Source organism: Lithobates pipiens, unplaced genomic scaffold (genome assembly GCF_037356315.1).
Source record: "Lithobates pipiens isolate NorthernLeopardFrog02 unplaced genomic scaffold, aLitPip1_a1.2 Scaffold_22, whole genome shotgun sequence".
NCBI lineage: Eukaryota > Metazoa > Chordata > Amphibia > Anura > Ranidae > Lithobates > Lithobates pipiens.
In genome coordinates this window covers 343,509,851-343,526,043 of record NW_027507784.1, presented here as the reverse complement: position 1 = coordinate 343,526,043, position 16,193 = coordinate 343,509,851, and the positions used below count along the sequence as shown (strand labels likewise).

General features: G+C 46.0%; 1 protein-coding gene across 24 annotated transcripts in view; it reads left to right on the top strand.

Moving 5' to 3' along the window:
• Positions 1-16,193, top strand: part of CLASP1 (cytoplasmic linker associated protein 1) — a 233,225-nt gene that overhangs the window by 136,485 nt on the left and 80,547 nt on the right. For 15 of the 24 annotated variants that reach the window (XM_077449691.1, XM_077449692.1, XM_077449698.1 and 12 more), the window contains 3 exons: positions 2,725-2,748; positions 8,265-8,509; positions 8,594-8,657. In XM_077449691.1, coding sequence (XP_077305817.1) covers positions 2,725-2,748; positions 8,265-8,509; positions 8,594-8,657 — 333 coding nt within the window. The remainder of the gene's footprint in view (positions 1-2,724; positions 2,749-8,264; positions 8,510-8,593; positions 8,658-16,193) is intronic. The other 9 variants (XM_077449696.1, XM_077449694.1, XM_077449700.1 and 6 more) reach the window with 1 other exon arrangement.

Here is a 16,193-nt window from a genome sequence, read left to right as displayed (position 1 = left end):
TCGTCACCTGAAATGGCTTTCCGACAGTCTTGAAGGAGTTCCCAGAGATGTTTAGCACTTGTTGGCCCTTTTTCCTTCACTCTGCGGTTCAGCTCACCCCAAACCTTCTCGATTGGGTTCAGGTCCGGTGACTGTGGAGGCCAGGTCATCTGACGCAGCACCCCATCACTCTCCTTCTTGGTCAAATAGCCCTTACACAGCCTGGAGGTGTGTTTGGGGTCATTGTCCTGTTGAAAAATAAATGATGGTCCGACTAAACGCAAACCGGGTGGAATAGCATGCCGCTGCAAGATGCTGTGGTAGCCATGCTGGTTCAGTATGCCTTCAATTTTGAATAAATCCCCAACAGTGTCACCAGCAAAGCACCCCCACACCATCACACCTCCTCCGCCATGCTTCACGGTGGGAACCAGGCATGTAGAGTCCATCCGTTCACCTCTTCTGTGTCGCACAAAGACACGGTGATTGGAACCAAAGATCTCAAACTTGGACTCATCAGACCAAAGCACAAATTTCCACCGGTCTAATGTCCATTCCTTGTGTTCTTTAGCCCAAACAAGTCTCTTCTGCTTGTTGCCTGTCCTCAGCGGTGGTTTCCTAGCAGCTATTTTACCATGAAGGCCTGATTCACACAGTCTCCTCTTACACAGTTGTTCTAGAGATGTGTCTGCTGCTAGAACTCTGTGTGGCATTGACCTGTTCTCTAATCTGAGCTGCTGTTAACCTGCTATTTCTGAGGCTGGCGACTCGGATGAACTTATCGTCCGCAGCAGAGGTGACTCTTGGTCTTCCTTTCCTGGGGCGGTCGTCATGTGAGCCAGTTTATTTGTAGCGCTTGATGGTTTTTGCCACTGCACTTGGGGACACTTTCAACGTTTTCCCAATTGTTCGGACTGACTGACCTTCATTTCTTAAAGTAATGATGGCCACTCGTTTTTTTCTTTACTTAGCTGCTTTTTTCTTGCCGTAATACAAAGTCTAACAGTCTATTCAGTAGGACTATCAGCTGTGTACTGTATCCACCTCCTGCACAACACAACTGATGGTTCCAACCCCATTTATAAGGCTTGAAATCCCACTTATTAAACCTGACAGGGCACACCTGTGACGTGAAAACCATTTCAGGTGACGACCTCTTGAAGCTCATCAACAGAATGCCGAGAGTGTGCGGAGCAGTAATCAAAGCAAAAGGTGGCTACTTTGAAGACCCGAGAATATAAGGCCTCTTTCACACTGACGTCCCGTTCAGGCCCGCCTGTCAGTTTTTCAGGTGGACCTGAACGGGTGCTCCATAGAGCTCTATGGAGCGTCGGATGTCAGCGGTGACATGTCCGCTGACATCCGACCCGATCCGAAAAAGTGTAACGGAGGAAAAAGCTATTTTTCCATCCGTGTGCGGATCGGATCGGGTGACGACGGGCACTGCGGTCCGTCGTCATCCGATCTCCCATAGGGGAGAGCGGCGCTGTGACAGGTCTGTCCCTGCGCAGTGTGCAGAGACGGACCTGTCATCTCCCTGCTCAGCGGGGATCGACGGAGTGATCCCCGCTGAGCAAACTTATATCCACGGGGCGGATCAGAACTGATCCGCCCCGTGTGAAAGGACCCTTAGACATATTTTCAGTTGTTTCACACTTTTTTGTTCAGTATATAATTCCACATGTGGTAATTCATAGTTTTGATGTGAATCTACAATTTTCATAGTCATGAAAATAAAGAAAACTCTTTGAATGAGAAGGTGTGTCCAAACTTTTTTGGTCTGTACTGTATATAAAATTTATTTTCTGACCATTTACTTTATACCAGAGGTGGGCAATTAATTTTCCTGAAGGGGCCACATGAGAAACTGGCCACCGTTGTGGCGGGCCGGATTTAATTCTTCTCGATTTTATTAATTTGGGACTGTAAGTACATAAATAACATATAGAGATCAAATACCTGGCGCTAGGTATAATAGGTACAACTGCTCATGAAATAGTTCTCTTTCAGGAATGGGCAGTCAGGGGTGGTAAAGATGGCTGGCTGAGCCGCAGCAGTACTGTCCACCCGACTCCCCACTTAAACTCTAAAACGGCTGGTCAAATTCACCCACTGATTTCAATAGGTCTGGGCTGCAACCGCATGCAATGTCCCTCTGAAAAGCACTGTGACTGGAAGGAGAGATTTTTTTTTGCAGATTCTGACCTGCAGTGAAGAACAGGTCTCGGGCTCCCGGGGGGGGGGGGGGGGGAATGCCTCCTAGGCAACACTCTCCCACCAGAACCGAGCGCCCCCCCCTTGCTGTACCGAGCCCTCGGGCTCTCTCCCTCCACTTCTTGCAGCTTTTCACAAGGACATCTGTCCCTCTGTAAGCCGGTCCGCTTCCTCGGTGAGAGTGACACTGGAGGCATTGTGGGCCGGATAGTGGACAGCCAATGGGCCGGATGTGGCCCTGGGGCTGCAGTTTGCTTTATACTGGATTACATTTCTCTCCAGCCGCGTCTGTGAGTTCTGCCTGTCCTTTCCAGTTTTGATAGCGTTAGATCTATAGCACCTTGGCGATAGCCGCCGGATGTCCGTCCGATCCGCGTAGCGCCTCTCCTGTGTCCAGTCTGTGTTGTCTGTCTGTTCTTCCCAGAACTTGTATAGCAGAGCCTGGTCACGTCCGTTCTGTGTTCCCCCCCCAATGACATAATCCCTCTATCTGGAAACCTCTTCTAATAACATTCTTAATTTCTTGTTTAGCTGCTGGGAGACCCCAGGAATAAGGTACGAATATTTCTGTTATGTTACATTTTGTGGCCCGCTCTGGAGTGACTGTGCGTTCTTCTAGCTGTTCCCATTGTCCATTGGTGATCTGCGCTTGGAATGCATACTATAGACCAGTGATGGTGAACCTTGGCACCCCAGATGTTTTGGAACTACATTTCCCATGATGCTCAAATACACTGCAGAGTGCATGAGAATCATGGGAAATGTAGTTCCAAAACATCTGGGGTGCCAAGGTTCGCCATCACTGCTATAGACTCACAAGTGTTATTTGATCGTTCTATCCCACTAAGGTTCCATTTTGGAGGTTTTATTTGCAGACTCGAGTTTTCTGAGTATAGCAAGAAGGCGACTTGCCTTGTGATAACAAATTCGCCTGTATCCTTCAAGAGAAGTTTCCTACATCATACTAGCGCTGCGCTCCTGCTAAGGATCACCATGCTGTTTTGGCAGTAATGCTAAAGGGTTCAGGCTGGTGTTTCTGGAAAAATGTTATAACATTGTGTACTGTGATCCTGACATGCACCCACCTAATAGAAAAATATTGCATGTTCCGTGATTGCATGTTATTTATGTGAGTCCGGGGGGGAGGGTATTTTGACCTTAAAGTGGAAGTAAACCCCCCTATAGTTTTCAGCCAAGAAGGCTGCCATCTTGGCCTCTCTCTAAAGGGGTTGTAAAGGTTCGTTTTTTATTTTCTAAATAGGTTCCTTTAAGCTAGTGCATTGTTGGTTCACTTACCTTTTCCTTCGATTTCCCTTCTAAATGTTTTTTTTCTTTGTTTTCTTTGTCTGAATGTCTCACTTCCTGTTCCTCCTCAGTAAGCTGTTCTGGCTGACTAAACACCGCTCGGATGATGGTGTGAAGTTTACTGAGGAGAAACAGGAAGTGAGAAATTCAGACAAAGAAAAAAAACATTTAGAAGGGAAATCGAAGGAAAAGGTAAGTGGATCAACAATGCACTAGCTTAAAGGAACCTATTTAGAAAATAAAAAAACAAAGCTTTACAACCCCTTTAACCGCTTCCCGTCCGGCCTATAACAGTTTGACGTCTGGGAAGTGGTTCTGTTATCCTGACTGGGTGTTATATGATGTCTAGCAGGAGAACATGCCGGCGCGCGTGGCAATCGCGAGTGCGGGGTATCAGTCTGACACGCCGCATCTCCCATCGTGATAAGAAGCCTCAGACAGCGCAGCTGATCATCGCGTGAACCAGGAAGTGCCGGTAAACGGCATTCCTCGGTTCGCGCTGGCAGGGAGAGCCTGTGAGATCAGCAGGCTTGCCGCTGCTTTTAAAATTCAACAACTAAAACAGTCAGACAGATTTTTTTTAAATACTGTATTTCACTATATAAGCGGAGTTCACTGTTAAAAAATAGGTGTGAAATGCCAGACTCCGGTGGGTGTAACAAGATGTCCGCTTGCCACCTTCTCACTGTAGCCTTACTGCGGACGAGTGCGGGGTGTAGCAAGATGGCGGCGACGGAGCGTCGCTTCTGTTACAAATTCTGATGAAACACCAGCAGGAGGGTGTGCTTAGCTGAGACCCCCCCCCCCCCCCCCATTGTTTGGCATCATTTGCCTAGGCCTGGATACTAGGAAGTAACTGAAGAAATAAAATTAAAAAAAAAAGGTTAAACCAAGTACATCTAATATACTTTCTACTTACTAATGCTAGCAGCATAAGCATTACAAATAGTCAGTGTTGATTGGGAGAGTGAGGTTGTGTTTTTTTTTAATGGTCACTGAGATCACAATGAAGGACCAATCCTGAGGTCTGGGAAGGGCCAATAGGCTTTTATCTTTCTGTCTTGATTAGTTGAGATTTGAATATTGGAGCTCCATGGATTTTGGGGGCTCCTGAAGTATACAAGACAATGGATGCCGTTGCATGCAACCAACCCAAGGCTCCCAAGAGTATTCTGGCCAGTTAGATCTCTGTTCTAAACATTTTCAGCACATTAGAATCCACTTGTATAAGAGATTTATTTTGGTGGGGGGGCCTTACTATTTGAGGTATACATTCCTCAACAGCATGCCGTTAGAGAGATCTGTCCGTCTACCTTTTGTTACTGAGCGTTGGAGGCTTTTCATTCTCTACACTTCACAGCATATCATCACCTCATCTCCTCGGTCTGCATTCCCAGAACTAGTCGAGGAGAACGGTGTGTCTCTTGGCACTCGGCAGCAATGCGCTCACTTCCCTAAACACAGCAAGAATCCCATTTCATTGCAGCTTTGGGCGTGCTTCATGTTTGGAGATACGATCAGACAGGTCGGCTCTCTTCGTTATGTCGTCACTCGTGTCTTCGGGGAACCAGTTTTTCTTGCTTACTCAGCACCTTGCAGAATGTCTACGTTGGGTCTCTGTCACCATCTGTGACACGAGTGGACGTCGCCTATTGAATGTCCTGTGTGTAGTGGGCTTCACCCCGTCCTGCCATCCTGAGAACCACACAAGGAACTTGGATGACGTGCAATGTGCTCAGAATGTATTCAACAAAAATGCTCAAAAATTGCCCCTCCCACCCCATCACCTGACTCGCCATACCCATTACTTCACGCTCTTTTTAAACCTCCCTTAGATCCAATAAAGCTATGTGATATGAGCAGCTACATGATTTATTTAATGAATTTATGAATGCTGCTGCTAGACTAATACACCTCACTAATCGATCCGTGACTGCCGCCCCTCTCTGCCAATCCCTTCACTGGCTTCCCCTACCTCACCGTGTAAAACTCAAAATTCTAACCATAACATACAAAACCATCCACAACATCACCCCCATCTACATCACCAACCTCATCTGCAGATATCGCCCAAATCGTCCCCTCCGCTCCTCCTAGGACCTCCTGCTCTCTAGGTCCCTTGTTACCTCCTCTAATGCTCACCTTCAAGACTTCTCCAGAGCCTCTCCCATCCTCTGGAACTCCCTGCCCCAGTCTGTCCAATCAGCCCCTAACCTGTCCACCTTTAGGAGATCCCTGAAAACTAATTTATTCAGGGAAGCCTATCCCACACCCACCTAACAACTGTCCCCGAGCCACCCCCATCAAATCATTCTCTGCAGCTATTACCTTTTGTACCACCACCCCCTCCCTTTAGAATGTAAGCTCTACGAGCCGGGCCCTCCTGTACCTTTTGTATTGAACTGTAATTGTGTCGTCCCCCCCCCCCTATACATTGTAAAGCGCTGCGTAAACTGTTGATGCTATATAAATTGTGTATAATAATAATTTAATCTGTATATTTTCAGGCCCTCGCACTACATAATGCATGGTAGGTCATTCAGATTGTAAGGGGTGTGGGTAATTTTGAGCAGGGTCGTGCATATACATTTTTCTGAACCGTTTAGAACAGGGAAAAAAAGAAATCCTCCCTTCGTTCAGACTTTGTAGGCAGCAAACACACAAATATGAACAATTTACTTTATTAAATATTCATAAAATTATTCTGTCACACAATGATGATGATTAAAAAAGCATAGAAAAAAATGCTATACAAATGCACGAAACAAGGATGAACAAGACAAAAAACACAACAAGTTACATGGAAAGTATGACAAAGAAATAGGTTGTTATTCTCCAGTAGTGTAATGATCTCCGGTACCCAACGTGTTTCTGGTTCAAGCACCTTCGTCAGGGGTATTGGATAAGAGTGTATGCAATCATAATTTTTGTCTTGCTACAAGAAATAGAAAAAAAAACATATCATAATGATATAAAGCATGGAAAATGTCATTGACAACCATAAGGCTGGGTTCACATTGCAGCGATGCGGGAACGCCGCGAATCCGCTGCGGTTTCCCGCATCGCATACCTCCCGGCGGCAGTTCACACTGCCCTATGCGAACTGCTGGGAGTGTCAGTGAAACCTTAATGACACCCCCAGATCAGTTCGCATATCACAGTGCGATCTGCAAACTCGGACAGGAATCGGATCGCATGGTGTGAACACCCATGCGATCCGATTCTGCGGCGGACCAAAAAAAGGGTCCTGTGCGAGTTTGCGGCGGCTGCGATGATAATTCAGCCATACTATCTGTATACTATCTGTATGGCTGAACTCGCATCGCACAGAGATTGGATGTGATTTGCGGTGCGAATCACATCCGGTTCTCGTAGCCGCAGCAGTGTGAACCCAGCCTAAGGGACGAATGACCAGCAATGATTGTGAGAAGCACCTTACCATGCGAAATATTCCACCATACAACTTCAGAAAAATAGCAGATGAAGCGCTGCCAGCGGGGGGTGTCAGTGGCTGCCCAGTGGGAACCCCAAATAATGCACAGTAGTATCGAAAGAACGGGAGATCACCCATTCAGTTGGCCTGGTGATCGCAGGGAGACGCATGTGGCAAATTGCCAAACTTTGAAAAGAGAAAAAAACAGTAAACGCATAAGAAATTTTTTGAAAAGGGGTGACGAACCCCATTTCATTGCGCGCCACATCAACATTATGGTTTCCCTCAAAGAGTGAACATGTCAAGGGCCCCCCCTACCATTAGAAGTAGAGTCCCCCACCCTCCTCTTACATCATAGTACACCCCCCCCCCTTTACTTTGTACTGCTGCTGGGAAGGGCAGAAATGGGAAGCAGAAAGTGCAGGGTCAGGAGGAGGACCAGAGGAGGGCTGCCAGAGTCTGCTGAATACTGAGACCAGGGGAGGTGGGGCCAACGGGGAGTTAGTTGCACAGAGAGGCGCAGGATTTGCAGGAGGAGTTCTGTCCTCTTTGCTGAGACAAGGTTTGGGTGGAGACGAGGGGAGGTGGGACCAACGGGGGTGTTGCAGTTGCACAGTGAGGCGCAGGATCTGTTGGAGGAGTTCTGTCCTCTTTGCTGAGACAAGATAGGGGTGGAGACGAGGGGAGGGGGGGGGGTGCCAAAGCTGCAGGGGAGAGGTGTGAGGGCTACATGAAATAGACCTGGTGGCTGGGAGGTTGGGGAATGGCGACTGAAAACAAAGCTGTTTCCAATTATCGAGGTCAATTTTCCACGTAAATGAAAGATTTTTATCCAGGAAATTTATTTAGGACATGCCACCAAATATGGAGCATGGTACCTAGTTTCCGTGTTACAACACACAGGTGGGCTTTGTTGGGTTCCCATAAAGAGGATAGACTTGGTGGCCCATTTGAATCCAAAGTTAGATTGGAGAAGTGAAGTTGTTGGGAGACAGACATGCATTGTTTAAGTAAAAGTCCCGATTATTGTTACAAATGATCGTAATTATGTGCACACCGTATTTTTGGGGGGGTTTTGTGGCTCCTCGGTCTACATTCTAACATAAAGGCTACCACCACCTTTGCTCTATACCACAAGGGACAGACCTAACAAATCCAACACAATTACGGCAGATGGATGCACTTTGACTTATTTTACTTGCAGGTTCCTTAAAACTGGATTGACGTGCAGAAAAATTGTCTCAGTAAATGGAAATTGGAAGTAATATGTTAGAAAATATTGTCTAATGAGGTGATTGTTTTTTTTTTTTTTTTGGTTGTTTTTTGTCTTCAGAAAAAGCCTGTGAGAAGGCGCTACGAGCCGTACGGCATGTATTCTGATGATGACGCCAACAGTGATGCCTCCAGCGCGTGCTCAGAAAGGTCTTACGGATCTCGGAATGGAGGGATTCCGCACTACCTGCGACAAACGGAGGACGTGGCCGAGGTCCTTAATCATTGCGCTAGTTCCAATTGGTCAGAGAGGAAGGAGGGGCTTATCGGTCTACAAAACCTTTTAAAAAGTCAACGGACACTCAGGTAAATCGTGGGCTGAATGTGGCCTTTCTTTATTCTGTGCTGTGACCTGGCGTGGAGTAACCTGTGTTTTTTCTTTACTTCTAGCCGGGTGGAGCTGAAACGATTATGTGAGATATTCACTCGGATGTTTGCCGATCCACACAGCAAGGTATGTTTTGTGCATGGCTATTCTGTTATAGAGGAACATGCGATTGTAAGTGTCGAGTTTTGCAGTTTTTACATCGGAGTGCTTGTAAATTTGTAGAGTTTATTCTATGTAGGGATGCAGCAGCTCTGCAGTACAATGCTCTACTGATTGCATGGTGTGCTGCATGCTAAGCATGGTGATGTCTGCATGATGATGTCTGCATGATGATGGAAAGATTTAACCTGGTAAATCCAGTACCAGCAATATCGCCGCTAACGTAAATTGCCAATGATGGTAGCAAGAAGTAATTTCCTGGCGGAGCTTTGGCTGAGCGCACAGGACATTCCGCGGTTCACTACGATATGGCTGAACATTATTAGTGTGTTCACTGCTAGAGCTTGTATAGGAGGTCAGTGTTATGTAATAGTTTTCAGAGCATGTGGAAGTTGGCTTCTCGCTTGCCTTAATTAAGCATATGGTAGTGAGGGCAGAAGAGAGAGGGGAAGCTACTTATCAGGAGCTTAATGGGGATGACTGTGCTGGTCTATGGTGTGGCCGTAGTTAGTTTAGCATCCAGGAAGATAACTATGCTTGTTTAATAGCATGCAGGCCACTGGGTACAGTTGTGCCCAGTGTAAATAACATAGCTGCATTTGCCCCTGGCATGCAGGACACTGACTGGGATACTGGCTGCACTTGCTCCTGGGATGCAGGGGTCTTGCTCCTGGGGTGCTGGCTGTGCTTGCTCCCTGGGCGGAGGGGCTGGCTGTGATGGCTCCTGGGGCGCAGTGGGCTGTGCTTTCTTCTGGTGCATGCTGGGCTAGCTGCACTTGCTCCTGGTGCATGCTGGGCTAGCTGCACTTGCTCCTGGTGAGCGGGGGGGCCTAGCTGCACTTGCTCCTGGTGAGCGGGGGGGCCTAGCTGCACTTGCTCCTGGTGAGCGGGGGGGCCTAGCTGCACTTGCTCCTGGTGAGCGGGGGGGCCTAGCTGCACTTGCTCCTGGGGGGCTGGCTGCGCTTGCTCCTGGGGCGCGGAGGGGGGGCTGGCTGCTCTTGCTGCTGGGACGCAGGGGTTGCTAGCTGCGCTTTCTACTGGTGCGGGGGGGGGGGGGCTGGTTGCGCTTGCTCCTGTGGCGCTTGCTTCTGGCTGCGCTTGCTCCTGGCTGCACGGGACCCTGGTCCATTATTCCACTTGCCCTTAGCGTGTCTGTAGTCCTCTTACATCACCTTCACGTTGTAGAGCTGCTTCATCCATACAGATGCCTACAAAGGGATATTTGATATTTTATTAAAAGCTGTTTGAAAATACAGCAGCGTGTTGGGAAAAATGAGGCAAGGTAGAGGAGAAAGTCTCTAATGATTGTGTATGTGAAGTACAAATAAAGTTCTAGATTGCTGAAATTTTGATATGTCATCCAAACACTGATGTGGCTGATCAGAAATCTAGATTGGGTCATTTTGGCAGATTTAAAGGATAGATGATTTATATGATATATCATATAGGATAGGTGATGGTATCTCATATAGGATAGGTGATGGTATCTCATACAGGATAGGTGATGGGGTATCTCATACAGGATAGGTGATGGGGTATCTCATACAGGATAGGTGATGGGGTATCTCATACAGGATAGGTGATGGGGTATCTCATACAGGATAGGTGATGGGGTATCTCATACAGGATAGGTGATGGGGTATCTCATACAGGATAGGTGATGGGGTATCTCATACAGGATAGGTGATGGTATCTCATACAGGATAGGTGATGGCGTCCCATGTAGGATAGGTGATGGCATCTCATGTAGGATAGGTGATGGCATCTCATGTAGGATAGGTGATGGCATCTCATGTAGGATAGGTGATGGCATCTCATGTAGGATAGGTGATGGCGTATCTCATGTAGGATAGGTGATGGCGTATCTCATGTAGGATAGGCGATGGCGTATCTCATGTAGGATAGGCGATGGCGTATCTCATGTAGGATAGGCGATGGCGTATCTCATGTAGGATAGGCGATGGCGTATCTCATGTAGGATAGGCGATGGCGTATCTCATGTAGGATAGGCGATGGCGTATCTCATGTAGGATAGGCGATGGCGTATCTCATGTAGGATAGGCGATGGCGTATCTCATGTAGGATAGGCGATGGCGTATCTCATGTAGGATAGGCGATGGCGTATCTCATGTAGGATAGGCGATGGCGTATCTCATACAGGATAGGCGATGGCGTATCTCATACAGGATAGGCGATGGGGTATCTCATACAGGATAGGCGATGGGGTATCTCATACAGGATAGGCGATGGGGTATCTCATACAGGATAGGCGATGGGGTATCTCATACAGGATAGGCGATGGGGTATCTCATACAGGATAGGCGATGGGGTATCTCATACAGGATAGGCGATGGGGTATCTCATACAGGATAGGCGATGGGGTATCTCATACAGGATAGGCGATGGGGTATCTCATACAGGATAGGCGATGGGGTATCTCATACAGGATAGGCGATGGGGTATCTCATACAGGATAGGCGATGGGGTATCTCATACAGGATAAGTGGGGGTATCTCATACAGGATAAGTGAAGGTATCTCATTCAGGATAAGTGAAGGTATCTCATACAGGATAGGTGAGGGTATCTCATACAGGCTAGGTGAGGGTATCTCATACAGGCTAGGTCAGCGCCTAGAGGCGATTCAGTTCGCATTGTGCGCTATATAAGTATTTCATTCATTCATTCAGGATAAGTGAAGTTATCTCATACAGGATAGGTGAAGGTATCTCATACAGGATAGGTGATGGTATCTCATACAGGCTAGGTCAGCGCCTAGAGGCGATTCAGTTCGCATTGTGCGCTATATAAGTATTTCATTCATTCATTCAGGATAAGTGAAGTTATCTCATACAGGATAGGTGAAGTTATCTCATACAGGATAGGTGAAGGTATCTCATACAGGCTAGGTGAGGGTATCTCATACAGGCTAGGTGAGGGTATCTCATACAGGCTAGGTGAGGGTATCTCATACAGGCTAGGTGAGGGTATCTCATACAGGCTAGGTGAGGGTATCTCATACAGGCTAGGTGAGGGTATCTCATACAGGCTAGGTGAGGGTATCTCATACAGGCTAGGTGAGGGTATCTCATACAGGATAGGTGAGGGTATCTCATACAGGCTAGGTGAGGGTATCTCATACAGGCTAGGTGAGGGTATCTCATACAGGATAGGTGAGGGTATCTCATACAGGCTAGGTGAGGGTATCTCATACAGGCTAGGTGAGGGTATCTCATACAGGCTAGGTGAGGGTATCTCATACAGGCTAGGTGAGGGTATCTCATACAGGCTAGGTGAATGTGACCTCCTTATTCATGAAAAAAAACTAACGTGTGGTTTGTTTTATCGCATGCTCTGCCTTGCTGTGGATCTCATACCAGAGAGTAAGTGACATTTTTCTTTTATTTATTGTCTGTCTGTTCCTCTCTCTTTATTTCTTCCAATTGATTTGCTTTCTAAATTGGAATTTCTGAAATTCCTTTCTGTGCACATTTTGAGGTTTGTGAATGGTGCGGAGTCAGCGCCCCTCCTAATCTTCATTGATCTCTACCAACATCATTTCAGGCTGTTCTGTATGGGTTCTCTTATGTTGCCCTCTCTTATTTTTCTGTATTTTTATATTGTCCTCATTGTAAAGGTGGCCACACACTAGCAGAATCTCATTCTAACATTTTTGCTTCTGAAAGTTTGTTCGATTTTTTTTTTTTTTTTTTTTTAATCTTTTTCTTCTCTCTTTCCTAAAATTTTTATTGAAAATTCCAAAAAGTACAACACAAAGCTGTATACCCCCACATGCAAAAGGCACTTAAAATAGAAGTAAACAGGAGACACGTATATTCTCAAACATATAACTGATCACACCCGTGGTTTTTCTTTTTTTTTGTTTTGTTTTTTGCAGTTAGTTGGGTCAAATCGGCTTTTCATGTTGACACCATTGCCAAAAAATTCTAGGGAGCAAGTTTGAAATTTTAATGTGGTTTTCATCTGAGAAATTCTATTCATTCCAACATCGAATTTTAAATGCAGACAAGGTTTTGAAGTACTTTCAAAAGATATTCGTCAAGTTTTCTGTTGGCATTACTGAGTGAAATGCTGCGATTTTTCTTCTTTTTATTTTTTATGACATTTCATTTAAAAAAAAAATATATAATAATAATCTGTCATGCCGCGTACACACGACCGGACTTTTCGACAGCAAAGGTCCGACGGAACGAATCCGGCGGACAATTCGATCGTGTGTGGGGCTCCATCGGACCTTTGCTGTCCAAAAAGCTGACGGACTTTAGAAATGGAACACGTTTCCAATTTTTTCGCCAGAACTCCGCCGGGCCCAGTTCCTATCGAGAAATCCGCTCGTCTGTATTAGAGCTGCCACGACGAGTCGACGTAATCGATTACGTCGACTACAAAAATACGTTGACGTGCGTGCAGGGCGTCGATGCGTCACAGTGGTGGCAGTGCTTAGTATCTACCGCTGCCCTCCGTGCCGCCGTCCCCCTCTCTTCTCCCCCTCCGTGCCGCCGTCCCCCTCTCTTCTCCCCCTCCGTGCCGCCGTCCCTAGGGGTGCAACGGATCGTCACCGATCCGTGATCCGAGCGCACATGCCGCGCTCCGCGGTCTCGGCCTTAGGAGAGGCCGCGGCTTCGGCCTAGCTCCGAAGCAGCAGCCATCTTTCTACACCCAGGCGTTTACAATGTGATCGCTCCGACGGAGCGATCACTTGTAAACAACCCAGACGCCGGTTTCTCTCTCCCCTGTCTGTACTGATCTGTGCAGTGGAGGGGAGAGGTCGGATGGAAGCAGCCATCCCTCCATACCCTGCCAATACTCTGCCAGCCCGATACTCTGCCAGCCAATACAATACAATACTCTGCAATACAAAACTGCCAGCCAATACAGTACAATACTCTGCCAGCCAATACAATACTCTGCCCGCCAATACTATACAATACTCTGCAATACTATACAATACTCTCAAGGTTATCCAAAGGATTAATTAGCTAATCCAAAAAAAAAACACTAGATTCATAAAAAAATAAAAAATAATCGGATAGTCGTTGACTAATGGAAAAAATAATCGATAGATTAGTCGACAGACAAATTAATCGTTAGTTGCAGCTCTAGTCTGTATGCTAGTCTGGACAACAGGCAGCTATTGGCTACTGGCTATGAACTTCCTCGTTCTAATCTGGTCTTACGTCATCACGGTCCAATCCGTCGGACTTTGGTGTGATTGTGTGTGGCCAAGTCCGTTCATTCGGAAAGTCAGTCGGGAAGACCGTCGGGCCTAGTCCATCGAAAAGTCCGGTCGTGTGTACGCGCCATTAGTGTATGGCCAGCTTTAATATATTAGTCGATGGAAGATAACTGTGTTTGAAAAAAAAACACAAATATTAGAGGATGTAGGAAGGTTAGTATGCCTGGTGACACTTTCACACATGCGTATGTTCAGGGAACGCATGTAAAATGCACATAAAAAAACGGTTAAAACGTGAGAAGCTAAAAAAGATGGATGAACTTCTGTGCTGTGTTCCTCATGTGTAAGGCAACACGTTGAAAATGAATGGACTGCTCTATGCATCAAGCATTGCAACATATGTGCAGAAGCCTGATGCCCAATGTCGTGCTACTCTAGTGTCAATGGGGGGTCTTAGGCAGACCTTTTGGTTTTTCTTCAGTTTTTATTAAAAACTCACACATCGTTGTGCTCAAAAGTTTGCATCCCCTGACTAATATTTTGGCATTGATCATGAAAATATGACTGATCATGCCAAAAAACTGTCTTTTATTTAAGGATAGTGATGATATGAAGCCATTTATTATCACATAATTGGCTCCTTTTTAAATCATAATGACAACAGAAAATCCCCCAAAAGGCCCCGAGAAGAAGTCAGACACAAGGGGACACATACAGGTTGCAATAGCAATTAAAGGGTAATTTCCCACATCTGTGGCTTTTTAAATTGCAATTAGTGACTGTGTATAGTCAATGATTTTGTTGGCTCTCAGGACGATGCACCAAGCCATGGGGAGCAGAAAAGAATGGTCAAAAGACCTGCATAACAAGGTAATGGAACTTTATAAAGATGGCAAAGCATATAAAAAGATATCCAAAGCCTTGAATATGCCAGTCGGTACCTTCCCCTTTAGTGTGATGTTCTTCTTTAAGCATCGTCGCCTAATACTATAGTCAGATAAAACGAACATTTCACTATTGGCCTAGACTCCGGGCAATACTTCCTCCACACAGTCCATGCCCACAAAAATGTAGATGTAGTTCACCAATGTTGATTATGACTTTGTGCTGAGCATATGCTTCAGAAGCTTTAACCACTTGCCAACCTGCTCACGCCAAAATACGTCGGCAAAGTGGCACAGGTGTGCAAAACTACGTACCTGTATATCACTCCATCATCAGCTGCTAGCTGGCACGCATGCGTGGTGGAGAATGCCAGCGGGTCCTGCGGACTCGATGTCTGCCGGTGGCCCGCAATCATGGCATGGAGAGGCAGAATGGGGAGATGTAACCAAGGCATTTCCCTGTTCTGTCTAGCAACATGAAAGGGATATACTGTTCCCAGTGATTGGGAGCAGTGAATCTCTGTCATGTTCTGTTGAGCACATCCCCCCTACAGTTAGAACACACTGAGGGAACACACTTAACCCCTTGATCGCCCCCTAGGGTTTAACCCCTTCCCTGCCAGTGACATTTACACAGTAATCAGTGCATTTTTATAGCACTGATCACTGTATAAATGCCAATGCAATGTTGCAGTCACGATAAAAATCACTTACAGCCGCCATTACTAATAAAAATGCAATAAATCTATCCCCTATTTTGTAGACGCGATAACTTTTGCGCAAACCAATCAATATAAGCTTATTGCATTTTTTTTGTACCAAAAATATCTATAAGAATACATATTGGGCTAAACTGAGGAAGAAATTAGTTGTTTTTATATATTTTTTGGGATATTATAGTAAACAATATTGCTAACTGTTGCTTTTTTTTTTTTGTTTATAGCGCAGAAAATAAAAACCGCAGAGGTGATCAAATACCGCCAAAAGAAAGCTCTATTTTTGGGGGGGGGGGGGGGGAGGGGGAAGAACAGGAATTTTTGTTTGGGTTCAATGTCGCATGACCGCGTAATTGTCTGCTAAAGCGACGCAATGCCGTATCGCAAAAAGGCGCTTAGTCAGGAAGGGGGTAAATCCTTCCGGGGCTGAAGTGGTTAAATTTGTTCCCATAAAGATGTGTCCCTCCTTGTTTTGTTAGGAACCGTTGCAAACATTGGGTGGAAGCTTGTATAATATATATATATATTTTTTTTGGCCATGGTGTCTTTCTTTACAATTTTATTTTTTCTTAAGTGTGGAGCTGCTGTGCGTTTATGGCGGTCTGATTTTCTAAAGGCCAAACCATCAAAAATGATGGAGAGAAGTTGTTTTAGGCAACTTTTCTGCATCGGATCACATTTTTCTTCTTCGTTTTTATTTTCTAGAAC